At 42.8% G+C, this 13,784-nt stretch overlaps 1 protein-coding gene across 1 annotated transcript; it reads right to left on the bottom strand.

Moving 5' to 3' along the window:
* kif17 (kinesin family member 17) lies at positions 1–11,914 on the bottom strand. The gene is made up of 14 exons (XM_064967232.1): positions 11,684–11,914; positions 11,182–11,328; positions 10,840–10,941; positions 10,374–10,563; positions 3,512–3,964; positions 3,286–3,380; positions 3,027–3,197; positions 2,750–2,845; positions 2,507–2,631; positions 2,188–2,416; positions 1,710–1,968; positions 1,499–1,569; positions 1,283–1,403; positions 1–602 (listed from the first exon to the last, which is right to left on the bottom strand). Exons 1-14 carry the CDS (start codon positions 11,912–11,914, stop codon positions 412–414), a joined length of 2,481 nt encoding a protein of 826 aa, XP_064823304.1. The 3' UTR covers positions 1–411.
* Between the last annotated feature and the right edge of the window lie 1,870 nt (positions 11,915–13,784).

Here is a 13,784-nt window from a genome sequence, read left to right as displayed (position 1 = left end):
TGAACAAGATCTACAGAAAATATATTGTATTAACAGTTCATCCAAAAACCACAACAGTGATAAATAATACATTCAGGGTTGGATAAACCATATCACAGCATTAAGAGTCAGTGCAAGCACTATGGTGTGTGGCATTAGGTAGTAGCATAATGTTAGCTAACATTTAAAAAGGTACTAAAAAACAAACACACCAGTAACATCACATTGCCAGACCAAGTGTCCATGTAAATGTGACATTATATTGCTGGTTAGCAAAAGTTCAATAGTTCACCAACACCACAGGGTCAATCACAGTGAATTAACGAAATACTCTACCAAAACAAGTCAACAAATAGTGAGGTCTCTAGGAGTCAAAAAGGGTGGCAGGTAAAAATTGAGAGGTTGCAGAAGAGTTCCCCTCTAGCCCAGCTCTCAGTTCCCCTCATAGGGGATGTGCGTTTTGCTTTTCTTCCTCTTCACCTTGCCATTGGATGGGGTGATCCCCAGTGACTCGAGGCGGAAGGGGCGAGGGAGGAGGGATTCTGTGCTGAGTGAGGGGCCGATGTTGGAGCCGCTGGAGGTCAGGTGAGGCGTCCCGTTCCCCTGGGGTGCTGAGTGAACTGCTGCAGGGGAAGAGGTCTTCAGTGGGACAACAGCAAATATAGGGCAAAGGATCTGTTGAAGTTAAGTGGATAGCAGGCTCAATCTTTTTAATGTTTCCAGTAACTGACTTGGACCTTTATAAAACAATTGCATACTAGCAAGCAGTACATTGGTATTATATGTGGTGCTATAATTGTCACATGTTATTTGAATGTTCATTCCAAAAGTATCTGAATTGTATTATTTTCTTATAATTTCAGGCACCTCCCCCTTTGACCTGCACACCTTATTAAATACCAATTCATAGTTTGCCTGTTTTTATGTTAACATTAATGACACCTCAGTCACAGTTGTGCTTTTACATCTGCATTGCTTGCTGTTTGGGGTTTTAGACTGGGTTTCTGTATAAGCACTTTATGACATCTGCTGATGTAAAAAAGGGCTTTATAAATACATTTGATTTGAGTTGTAACTCCAGTGACAGTTGAACTCAGATAAGAGTGCCCTCTGCAGTTTTCCGTAAGAAAAACACTATCCATGTATAACATTTACAGTAAGAGCAGTGAAAATGCACTGGGCTGGGCGAGGCTAACATAGTTTATTTGTGTAAACACAGTACATTTTTAGTGAGCAGATCTGCTCTCCCTCCTGTAGCCTGGGCTGTGGGGTCAGGGGAAGGGCCTGTAGCGCCTGGTCTTACCCAGTCCCTTCAGTGGCTCACCGCCCAGCAGCTGGTTGGCTCTCTTAGGCTTGAAGTAGTTGCTGGCAAAGTTCTCGCTGTCGCTGCGGTTCAACATCTCCTTATATCGGTCCTCATCATCCTGCACAAAACATAGGCAACAATGAGGGACCATATACATTTTATGTTTTAATTCTCATATCCCATATGGAACATTTTAAAAAGATGAGTACCCACCTGAAAGGACTCTCCTGTGTCAGCCACTGAGCTCCTGCGTACAGAGAGCCTCTGAGCTGAAGGAGCTACTGCTGAAAGAGAGATGGGACAGAGGATCCACGCAATCTCAACATATAAATCTACACAAAAAGTCCATCCACTAAAAATGTGAACATTAATCCTATCTTCAAAGAAATCCTCACAACATAATTTCTCCCCGTCCTACACTCACCTGATGGCAGGGCCATTTTCTGCACCACCACCTCAGGCAGCCTCCAGGTGGCACCGTCTTCATCCCAGGTGGCCTCCTTCCGCAGGCGGTCCAGGTTGCTGTAGTTGCAGTCACGGCGGACCAGAGGGGCCATGCGCTCCAGCAGTGCCTGCAGCAAATGGCCCTCCCTCTCCAGCCTGCGGACGGTGGCCAGGTAGTCGTTTCTCTCTAGTTCAAACTCCGCCTGCAGGTCCCGGATCTCCAGCTTGGCAGCCTTCAGCTGTGAAATCACATCAGGAGAACACCACTTAAAACTAGACCATACAGGTTTAGGTTTACTCTTAAATCTTATATCTATATCACAGTTCATAATGTATTCTTAACAGAATCAGCAATCAGAATCAATAATAAAAATGTGCATAAGAAATCTAGTACAGGAACATGCGTGCTTGTAGATAAATCATTCATCTGGCATTTATTTGCCATGAAGATGTCCCACCTTGCCCTGGGTGTTCTCTAGGAGCCGACTCTTAGCATGGACCTCCTCCTGGATGGAGTCGTAGACATTGAGCATCACATTGTCACTCTCCTCACGGTTCTCTGCCAGGGCCTCAATCAGCTGCTTCTTCCTCTGGTCTGCCAGGGTCTTCCTCTGTCGGTGTCTCTGCTGTAACTCCTTGTTCCGAGCCTGCTCCCCTCCTACCACTTCCTGCTCCAACTGCTGCAGCCTGGAGACCGGACAGGGCACCAAGTCACACTATCACACCACTGGACATGATGTTATACAAAGGGTATATTGTGGATGTGTGGTCACTCACCTCTCGAGGACATGCTTCTGGTCCAGAGGGCCTGGGGTGCCAATGGGAGGGGAGTCTGCATTCTCCTCCCCCTCAGACTCTGTCTGGACACTGGTCACCTGGCGAGATGTCTGTGTCTGGCTCACCTACAAGAAGAGAAGTTACACACGTCATTAAAGGGACCGCTCCATTCTGATGTGTACTTCTACAAAATGCATGCATAACCTGTTATCCACAAGTACTGGGAACTTGAGGCATGTGTACCTTGGCCAGGGCTGGTTCCAAATCCGCATGCTCATGTGGGGCAGCAGTGACACAGCATGATTCCTCCTCAAGAGCTTGTTTCATAAGAATGGAGATCTCTGACTCTAGGCAATGAGAAAACAAGGCATAGTATCAAGTACTAGAGCAACATCTATACACTTGAGTGCTAAAGGTATTTATCTTAATAAAATATCTTATTAAAATCCTTGGCTATGGTTGTCTAACGGTGTGATAATGAATTGGTTGGTTATTCTAATGTAGACAGGGATGTTGTAACGGTACCAGCCGTGGTAATATAGTGTCCTCTGCTGGCCCTAGACTTCTCTAGACTGGACAGCTTGGTCTCATATGAAGAGCGCAGAACAGCTATGTCCTCCTGTAGCTTGGCCTTGGACTCCTGCTCAGCGTTATACTCAGCCTGAAGCCTGGCCAGCTTCTCCTCATATTCCTGGAGGTCACAAATAGGTCAGTTCATCTACCCCTCCCACTCAACAGCCTCTCAGTCAACTAACCCAGTGGAAGAGCACCCTACCCACCTCTTTAATCTTCTCCTTCTCCCCCTCAGTACTGCTAGACTGTGGCCTTGATGGACCAGCAGAAGGCCCCGCAGACAACTGACCAGCCAGAAGTGCTGATGAAAATGGTACAATGGAGAATAATCCAATTTTAGACTATACATAATAACCTAGCAGTTTGATCTTCTATGTGAAAACTCTTACTCTCAATGGTAAGACAAAGTGTGGAGAAAAACATGGTTCTCACATGACAGGTTGCCACTGCCCAGCTGGCCAGAGATGAGGGCGCGTAGTTGCTTGATTTCCTCTTGATACTCTCGGAGCAGGGCATCCTTGGGGTCCTCATTGATGCGGGGCCTGTTCTGGATGTTCTTGGCCCTGTTGGCGTAGCGCAGGGTGCTCAGGCTCTCCTCATAGTTGTTGTCTGCAGGCGAGAGGCAGGCCACCATCAGGGTGCGAGTGTTCCCTCCCAGGGAGTCTTGCAGCAGCCGGGTCAGCTTGGAGTCTCGGTAGGGGATGTGTTTGGAGCGGCCATCCACCAGGGCAGAGATGACGTTGCCCAGAGCCGACAGGGACAGATTGATCTTGGTGGCCTCACGGAGCCGCTCCCCGGTGGCACCAGTCTTAGACTGCCTCTCACTGCCTGCCAGGTCTACCAGGTTCAGTTTTCCAGCACGCAGGTGGTCCTCGCCAGCTGAATCTGAGACCACAGGACACAGACAGTGAATGTTTGGCCTCAAAGCCAAGTGCTAACACAGACAAGAACACGCATTATGGTTGAGTTAGCTGTCATAATCTGCCGTACTAGTTCCTCTCCCTTTTTTGGACCCTGAGATCTAGATACACTGCGTATGCAGTGCATTCGGAAAGTATTCAGACCCCTTCTCCTTTTCCACATTTTGTTACATTACAGCCTTATTCTAAATGTGATTAAATTAACTTTGTTCCTCCGGGCGGCAGGGTAGCCTAGTGGTTAGAGCATTGGACTAGTAACCGAAAGGTTGCAAGTTCGAATCCCCGAGCTGACAAGGTACAAATCTGTCGTTCTGCCCCTGAACGGGCAGTTAACCCACTGTTCCTAGGCCGTCATTGAAAATAAGAATTTGTTCTTAACTGACTTGCCTAGTAAAATAAAGGTAAAAAAAAAAAAAATCAATCTACACACAATGCCCCATAATGACAAAGCAAAAACAGGTTTTTAGTCATTTTTGCAAATGTTATAAAATAAAAAACTGAAATACCTTATTTACATAACTATTCAGATCCTTTGCTATGAGGCTCAAAATTGAGTTCAGGTGCATCCTGTTTCCATTGATCACCCTTGAGATGTTTCCACAACTTGATTGGCGTCCGTCCACCTGTGGTAAATTCCATTGATTGGACATGATTTGGAATGGCACAAACCTGTCTATATACGCTCCCACAGTTGACAGTGCATGTCAAAGCAAAAACTATGCCATGAGGATGAAGGGATTGTCCAAAGACCCCCGAGACAGGAGTGTGTCAAGGCACAGATCTGGGGAAGGGTACTGGAGCACTGAAGGTCCCCAAGAACACAGTGGCCTCCATCATTCTTAAATGGAAGAAGTTTGGAACCACTGAGACTCTTCCTTGAGCTGGCTGCCCAGCCAAACTGAGCAATCGGGGGAGAAGGGCCTGAGTCAGGGAGGTGACCAAGTACCCGATGGTCACTCTGACAGTGCTCCAGAGGGACAACCATCTCTGCAGCAGTTCACCAATCAGGCCTTTATGGAGAGTGACCAAACGGAAGCCACTCCTCAGTAAAATCGCTGCCAAAGGGGCTTCAACAAAGCACTGAGTAAAGGGTCTGAATACTTATGTAAATGTAAAATTTCAGTTTTGTATTTTTTATAAGTTTGCAAAAATGTCTAAAAACATGTTTTTGCTTTGTCACTACAGGGTATTTATTGTATGTCGATTGATGAGGGGAAAAACTATTTCATCAATTTTAGAATAATTCTTTAACATAACAAAATGTTGAAAAAGTCACGGGGACTGAATACTTTCCAAATGCACTGTATATAAGGTTAGCTTGTCAATCATGGTGTACAACATTGGCAGCTAACAGCTGAATTGCAGCCCATAGGGTGGAAGTCGGAAGTTTACAAACAGTTATTTTGGAGTCATTAAAATTTGTTTTCAACTACTCCACAAATTTCTTGTTAACAAACAATAGTTATGGCAAGTCGGTTAGGACATCTACTTCGTCATTTTTCCAACAATTGTTTACAGACAGATTATTTCACTTAATCACAATTCCAGTGGGTCAGAAATTCAGAAGTTTACATACACTAAGTTGACTGTGCCTTTAAACAGCTTGGAAAATTCCAGAAAATTATGTCATGGCTTTAGAAGCTTCTGATAGGCTAATTGACATCATTTGAGTCATTTGGATGTGTACCTGTGGATGCATTTCAAGGCCTACCTTCAAACTCTGTACCTCTTTGCTTGACATCATGGGAAAATCAAAAGAAATCAGCCAAGACCTCAGAAAAATAATTGTAGACCTCCACAAGTCTGGTTCATCCTTGGGAGCAATTTCCAAATGCCTGAAGGTACCATGTTCATCTGTACAAACAATTCTATGCAAGTATAAACACCATGGGACCACGCAGCCGTCATACCACTCAGGAAGGTGACGTGTTCTGTCTCCTAGAAATGAACGTACTTTGGTGTGAAAAGTGCAAATCAATCCCAGAATAACAGCAAAGAACCTTCTGAAGACGCTGGAGGAAACAGGTACAAAAGTATCTATATCCACAGTAAAATGAGTCCTATATCAACATAACCTGAAAGGCCGCTCAGCAAGGAAGAAGCCACTGCTCCAAAACCGCCATAAAAAAGCCAGACTATGGTTTTCAAATGCACATGGGGACAAAGATTATACTTTGTGGAGAAATGTCCTCTGGTCCGAAGAAACAAAAATAGAACTGTTTGGTCATAATGACCATTGTTATGTTTGGAGGAAAAAGGGGGAGGCTTGCAAGCCTAAGAACACCATCCAAACCGTGAAGCACAGGGGTGGCAGCATCATGTTGTGGGTGTGCTTTGCTGCAGGAGGGATTGGTGCACTTCACAAAATAGACGGCATCATGAGGAAAGAAAATTATGTGGATATATTGAAGCAACATCTCAAGACATCAGTCAGGAAGGTAAAGCATGGTCGCAAATGGGTCTTCCAAATGGACAATGACGACAGGCATACTTCCAAAGTTGTGGCAAAATGGCTTAAGGACAACAAAGTCAAGGTATTGGAGTGGCCATCACAAAGCCCTGACCTCAATCCTATAGAAAATGTGTGGGGAGAACTGGAAAAGCTTGTGCGAGCAAGAAGGCCTACAAACCTGACTCAGTTACAGCTCTGTCAGGAGGAATGGGCCAAAATTCACCCAACTTATTGTGGGAAGCTTGTGGAAGGCTACCCGAAACGTTTGACCCAAGATAAACAATTTAAAGGCAATGCTACCAAATTCTAATTGAGTTTATGTAAACTTCTGACCCACTGGGAATGTGATGACAGAAATAAAGCTGAAATAAATCATTCTCTCTAATATTATTTCATTTCACATTCTTAAAATAAAGGGGTGATCCTAACTGACCGAAACCGGCTACTTTTTACTAGGATTAAATGTCAGGAATTGTGAAAAACTGAGTGTAAATGTATTTGGATAAGGTGTATGTAAACTTCCGACTTCAACTGTATGTAAATATACAGTACCAGTCAAAAGTTTGGACACACCTACTCATTCCAGGGTTTTTCTTTATTTTTACTATTTTCTACATTGTAGAATAATAGTGAAGACATCAAAACTATGAAATAACACATTTGGAATCATGTAGTAATCAAAAAAGTGTTAATCAAATCAAAAGTCAATCTGGAAAATGTCAAGAACTTTTAAAGTTTCTTCAAGTTCAGTCGCGAAAACCATCAGGCGCGATGATGAAACTGGCTCCCATGAGTACCGCCACAGGAAATGAAGACCCAGAGTTACCTCTGTTGCATAGGATAAGTTAGAGTTAACTGCACTTCAGACTGCAGCCCAAATAAATGCTTCGCAGCATTCAAGTAACAGGAGGAGACCGGTGGAAATCTGTCCTTTGGTCTGATGAGTCTGAATAAGAGATTTTTGGTTCCAACCGCCATGTCTTTGTGAGATGCAGAGAAGGTGAGCGGATGACCTCCGCGTGTGTGGTTCCCACCATGAAGCATGGAGGAGGAGGTGTGATGTATTTAGAATTCAAGGAACACTTAACCCGCATGGCTACCACTGCATTCTGCAGCAATACGCCATCCCATCTGATTTGCTCTTTGTAGGACTATCCTTTGTTTTTCAACAGGAAAATGATCCAACACGCCTCCAGGCTGTGTTAGGGCTATTTGACCAAGAAGGAGAGTGATGGAGTGCTCCATCAGATGACCTGGTCTCCACAAACGATTGACCTCAACCCAATTGAGATGGTTTGGGATGAGTTGGACCGCAGAGTGAAGGAAGAGCAGCCAACATGTGCTCAGCATATGTGGGAACTCCTTCAAGACTGTTGGAAAAGCGTTCCAGGTGAAGCTGGTTGAGAGAATGCCAAAAGTGCAAAGCTTTTATCAGCAAAGGGTGGCTACTTTGAAAAATCTAAAACATAAAATATATTTGAATATGTTAACACTTTTTTGGTTAGTACATGATTCCATCTGTGTTATTTTATAGTTTTGATGTCATCACTATTATTCTACAATGTAGAAAATAGTAAAAAAATAAAGAAAAATCCTTGAATGAGTAGGTGTGTCCAAACTTTTGATTGGTACTGTAGCTAAATTAACAAATTAAGAAATGTGATAGTTAATAGTCATTGAGAGAGGGAGGGAAAATCATGTCACATCCAGGGGGAAGCCTTTGAGACTAGGTCAGAGTAAAAGACATGTCCTCTGAGAATAATTGAACAAGGCACCTTGCAGCAACTGGTCTCCATTGGTAGTTCACCAGCTACTCCTCGATCACAACCAATATGCAGACTATTATGTTATGTACACTGAGTGTACAAAACATTAGGAACACCTTCCTAATTTTGAGTTGCATCCCTTTTTGCACTCAGAACAACCTCAATTCGTCCGGGCATGGATTCCACAAGGTGTCGAAAGAATTCGACATGGATGCTGCCCCATGTTGATGCCAATGCTTCCCACAGTTGTGTCAAGTTGGCTGGCGGTCCTTTGGGTGGTGGACCATTCTTGACACACATGGGAAACTGTTGAGCATGAAAAACCTACCAGCTTTGCAGTTCTTGACACTATGAAACCGGTGTGCCTGGCAGCTGCTACCATACCTGTTCAAAGGCGCTTAAATCTTTTGTCTTGCCCATTCACCCTCTGAATGGCACATATACACAATCCATGTCTCAATTGTCTTAAGACTTATACATCCTTCTTTAACTGGTCTCCTCCCCTTCATCTACACTGATTGAAGTGGATTAAACAAGTGATTTAAGAGATCATAGGTTTCACCTGTTCAGTCTCATGGAAAGAGCCAATGTTCCTAATGTTTCACTCACTGAACAGTTTATTAGGTACACTAATCTAGTACTGGGTCGGACCCCCCTTAACTCATAACATGATGCAGCCACCACTATGCTTGAAAATATGGAGAGTGGTACTCAGTAACGTGTTGTATTGGAATTGCCCCAAACATAACACTTGTTATACCATGATTGTTGAATACTCCTTTCTGATGAGCTTGAAGGGCATTCTAGGGCGTGCATTATGTCCACAGTAGAATTGAATGGCTATAGTTCATTTTTACATGTTTTGTTTGAGCTGCTTTTGAAAGCAAGTCGGATTGAAAGCATTATTGGTGTTGTTGAATTTGGATTTTCATAATAGCAAGCTAGGACTGATGGTTTGTTTAGCTAAACTAACAAGTCTCTTTGTTTGGTTACCACAGCAACTAGTACTTTAGCTATCTAGTAAACTTGCTAGCTACTTCAATGGACTTTGAACACATTTCTACAGGCAAATGTGTTAATGGTATAAAAGGGATAATCAACTCGGGGCTCTATGCGTTCCCTGGAAAATAATGCAACTCCTTTGAAGCTCAGTTCCTCTCCGCTTGTGCGTCATGGAACACACCTTCCACATCGTTCATTCTTTTCCATAGAACGCATAGGTTGGTATTGTGGAGTAACTACAATGTCGTTGAGACATCCTCCGTTTTTTCCTATCACAGCCATTAAACTCTGTAGTGGTTTTAAAGTCACCATTAGCAACATGGTGATATCCCTGAGACGTTTTCTTCCTCTCCGGCACCTGAGTTAAGAAAGACACCCTGTATCTTTGTCATGACTGGGTGTATTGATAAACTATCTAAAGTGTAAATAATAACTTCACAATGCTTAAAGGGACATTCAATGTCAGCTTCTTTTACCCATCTACCAATAGGTGCCCTTCTTTGTGAGGCATTGGAAAACCTCCCTGGTCTTTGTGGTTGAATCTGTGTTTGAAATTCACTGCTTGACCAAGGAACCTTACAGATAATTGTATGTGTGGGGTACAGAGATTAGGTACTCATTAAAAAAATTATGTTAAACACTATTATTGCACACAGAGTGAGTCCATGCAACTTATTGTTACTTGTTTTGCAAATGTTTACTGCTGAACTTATTGAGGATTGCCATAACAAAGGGGTTGAATACTTATTGACTCAAGACATTTCATCTTTTCAGTTGTTATTCATTTGTAAAAATGTGTGTACATTTCTTCCCCACTATGACATTATGGGGTATTGTGTGTCGGCCAGTGACCAAAAATCTAAATTTGATCCATTTTAAATCCAGGCTGTAACAACAAAATGTGGAAAAAGTCAAGGGGTGTGAATACTTTCTGAAGGCACTGTATATGGTTTTTGAGGTTATTTATGCAGCTGATAGGTCTGTTTTAGTTCCATGGATTGCAAAGATACAGAAATATGACTCAACATTCCAGCCTCCTCACTAGTTTCTGTTTAACTCACTGAATATGTGTGTATTAGTGACACATCTGTAGAGGCAGGTTGTGAATAACTGAGTTTGTGTGTGTTGATGCACAGACAGAGGGGTGATCTCACCTGTGTTGCAGATCTCCATGTGAATGGTAAAGATTGAGTGGGAGCGGGAGGAGTCCTTGTTCATCAGGGTGTAGCCCACAGATCGATTCCCCCATCCCTGCACCATAATGCGCTCACACTCCCCCACGCTGTGCACTGTGTGCAAGGAGAGGTCTCGCACATATACACCATGCTCTGGGTGCTCCTTCAGCTGACATTCGCCAACAAGCACATGCACACAAACAACAAACCTGTCATCATATGAGGACACATTAACAAACTCACAAACAGGCACACACTTCCCTGTCCTATTCTTAAGTCGCCAAGGTAACAACCATTGTGCTGGAAATACAAATGCCCACCGCACAATGAAGCGGTTCCTGTCCTATCATCCCATGGCAAGAAACAACCTCTATGTCAGAAACATAAATGTGCACTACTTAAAAAATGAATACCCCTCTAATATTCTGGTACTATGCTTTCTTACCTCCATTTTCTGTTTGGTGTCATTTCCCAAAAGGTCTCGGATTTCTTCATTGTAGATCTCTAAGTAGGAAGCCCTCACCAGGAACTTTGTATTTTCTGCACACTATCTTACACAGAAGACAACTAATGAATAAGAACCTATTCTTGAGAGGAAATACTTGATAATGAAGCACATTCATGTGACCTACAGTAATACAACCTGGCCATTCAAATAGGCCCTGCCAGTCATACAAAGGCCTTGTCTGAGGTCAGCTTTTCCAACCACAGCAATTCTAAAATAATGATCCCCACCAACTTATCCTTGGTGGCATTGCAATATTGAAGGTGAAGGTGAAGACTGTACCTGAATGCTCTCGAAGATGTGCTCAAAGGCCCTTGGGATGACCCCTCTCTGGGCTGCTGGCTCAGATACCCCCTGCATGGTGAAGGACTTGCCACTTCCAGTCTGGCCATATGCAAAAATGGTTCCATTGTACCCTTCAGTCACCCCCTGTCAGTAGAAAGAACAGTCTGTTTGCATCAACCATCACATTTTCATCACATTCAGTGCAAAGACAAATTTACATGCTTGTAGACTTTTTTAAGCAATATATGCCGATATGCTAACAATTAATTTCAGCAGTAGATTGATAGCAGCCTCTTCTCTAAATGATGAGCTCCAAGGTTATTAGCAAGGGGATATACTGTAGCTTAGGTGGCAGTGGCACACTTGGTTTCCTAACTGTGACATGTATTTTGTTTCACATCTCTACTGGAGGTGTCCAATAACCCAAGAGCTGGTGCTTCTGCTTGAAATCCACCAAAATCAAGTTGTGGGAATGTAGTAGGATTTATTGTAGGCCTACCTCAACCAAAGGGTAGGCGATCTCGTTGTACATCTGCTCAGTGGTTTGGCCAATGAAGTAGCTTCCATCAAAGGTGAATTGTTTTGGTGGCTCCTCCTTCGCCCCTGGCTTCTTGATCAAACACTGACACCTACTCGTCTCTACTGATACTACCATCTTACAATTCAGGATTTGCTCCCTATCATTCATCGGCCGACACCTGACCACTACCTTCACTGCCTCTGAAGCCATTTTTGCCTCTGTCTTCTTGGTATGTCTGATATCAGGCAAGCACTGGTGACAAGTTAACAAGGCAGTCTGACACCAATGTTTGTCTATAAGAATTATCTCTTGATATTGGCTACAAACGTCAATATCATCATTGATATTATTGGCTACCAATGTCAATATCAATCATCAGTTGTTGAATCCATTTCAGGCATTGTGCAAGCTAACGGCAAGAAACAATAATTGTCGTTACAATAGTTTAGATTACTGTTCATTTGTAGATAAACAATTCATCTCACTGGCAGCTATGACATACTTCATCCAGCTGACATATTATCTGATCAAAATAGTAAAGTCTAACAACAACCAGTTGATCTGGTCACAGAAGCAGGATAGCAAATCAGCATGATATAGTCAGTAGCTAAACTAGCTATTTCACATTGACCAAGTACCAAAGCAAACACAACCTGTAACATTACCGACGTTAGCTAACATATCAGGCCGTTTATCGGTTGGATTGGCAGATGACATGTCCTTCAATGAATACAATCCGTGCACAAAAACAAAACAAAACTGCTAAACAGAGACTATTAGATCGCCCGCTCGCTCGCTCTGTCTGTCTGTCTTCCCACGGCGTTCCAAGTTGCTAGGCAACCACACACTTCTGCGATCAAAGCACGTCATGTTATAAGTGCCCAGAAGAATCGTCCAATCTTCCAAATCTACCCAAACAACAGATTTAGATCAAGTTCATAGAAAGATGTGTTCATTTATGCATATGTACAGTACCCGTCACACCTACGTTCTACATTGTCAAAATAAATAATGTGAATATATCAAAACTATAAAATAATACATATGGAATCATGTACCAACCAAAAAAGTGTTAAACAAATCCAAATATATTTTAGATTTTAGATTCTTCTAAGTAGCTGTCCTTTGCCTTGATGACAGCTTTGCACACTCTTGGCATTCTCCCAACCAGCTTCATGAGGAATGCTTTTCCAACAGTCTTGAAGGAGTTCTCACATATGCATATGCTGAGTACTTGTTGGCTGCTTTTCCTTTACTCTGCGGTCCAACTCATCCCAAACCATCATCTCAATTGGGTTGAGGTCGGGTGACTGTGGAGGCCAGGTCATCTGATGCAGCACTCCATCACTCTCCTTGATTATATAGCCCTTACACAGACAGCAGGTGGGTTTTTGGTCATTGTCCTGTTGAAAACAAATGATTGTCCCACTAAGCGCAAACCAGATGGGATGGCGTATCGCTGCAGATTGCTGTGGTAACCATACTGGTTAAGTGTGCCTTGAATTCTAAGTAAATCACTGACAGTGTCACCCCCACACCATGGTAGTGGTTTATTTGCAGCAATTCGCCCATGAAGGCCTGATTCACATGGTCTCCACTGAACAGTTGATGTTGAGATATGTCTGTTACTTGAACTCTGTGAAGTATATATTTGGGCTGTATTCTGAGGTGCAGTTAACTCTAATGGCTGCTGCCAACACACCGACTCAACTCCAGCCACTTTAATAATGGGAATTGATGTAAAATATATCACTAGCCACTTTAAACAATGCTACTTAATATAATGTTTACATACCCTACATTATTCATCTCATATGTCTACGTATATACTTAACTCTATATCATCTACTGTATCTTTATGTAATACATGTATCACTAGCCACTTTAAATATGCCACTTGGTTTACATACTCATCTCATATGTATATACTGTACTCGATACCATCTACTGCATCTTGCCTATGCCGCTCTGTACCATCACTCATTCATATATCTTTATATACATATTCTTTATCCCTTTACACTTGTGTATATAAGGTAGTAGTTTTGGAATTGTTAGTTAGATTACTCGTTGGTTATTA

This window comes from Oncorhynchus masou, chromosome 6 (assembly GCF_036934945.1).
Source record: "Oncorhynchus masou masou isolate Uvic2021 chromosome 6, UVic_Omas_1.1, whole genome shotgun sequence".
NCBI classification, from domain to species: domain Eukaryota; kingdom Metazoa; phylum Chordata; class Actinopteri; order Salmoniformes; family Salmonidae; genus Oncorhynchus; species Oncorhynchus masou.
Note: the sequence above shows the minus strand (reverse complement) of the source record. Positions and strands in the feature narration are given on the sequence as shown.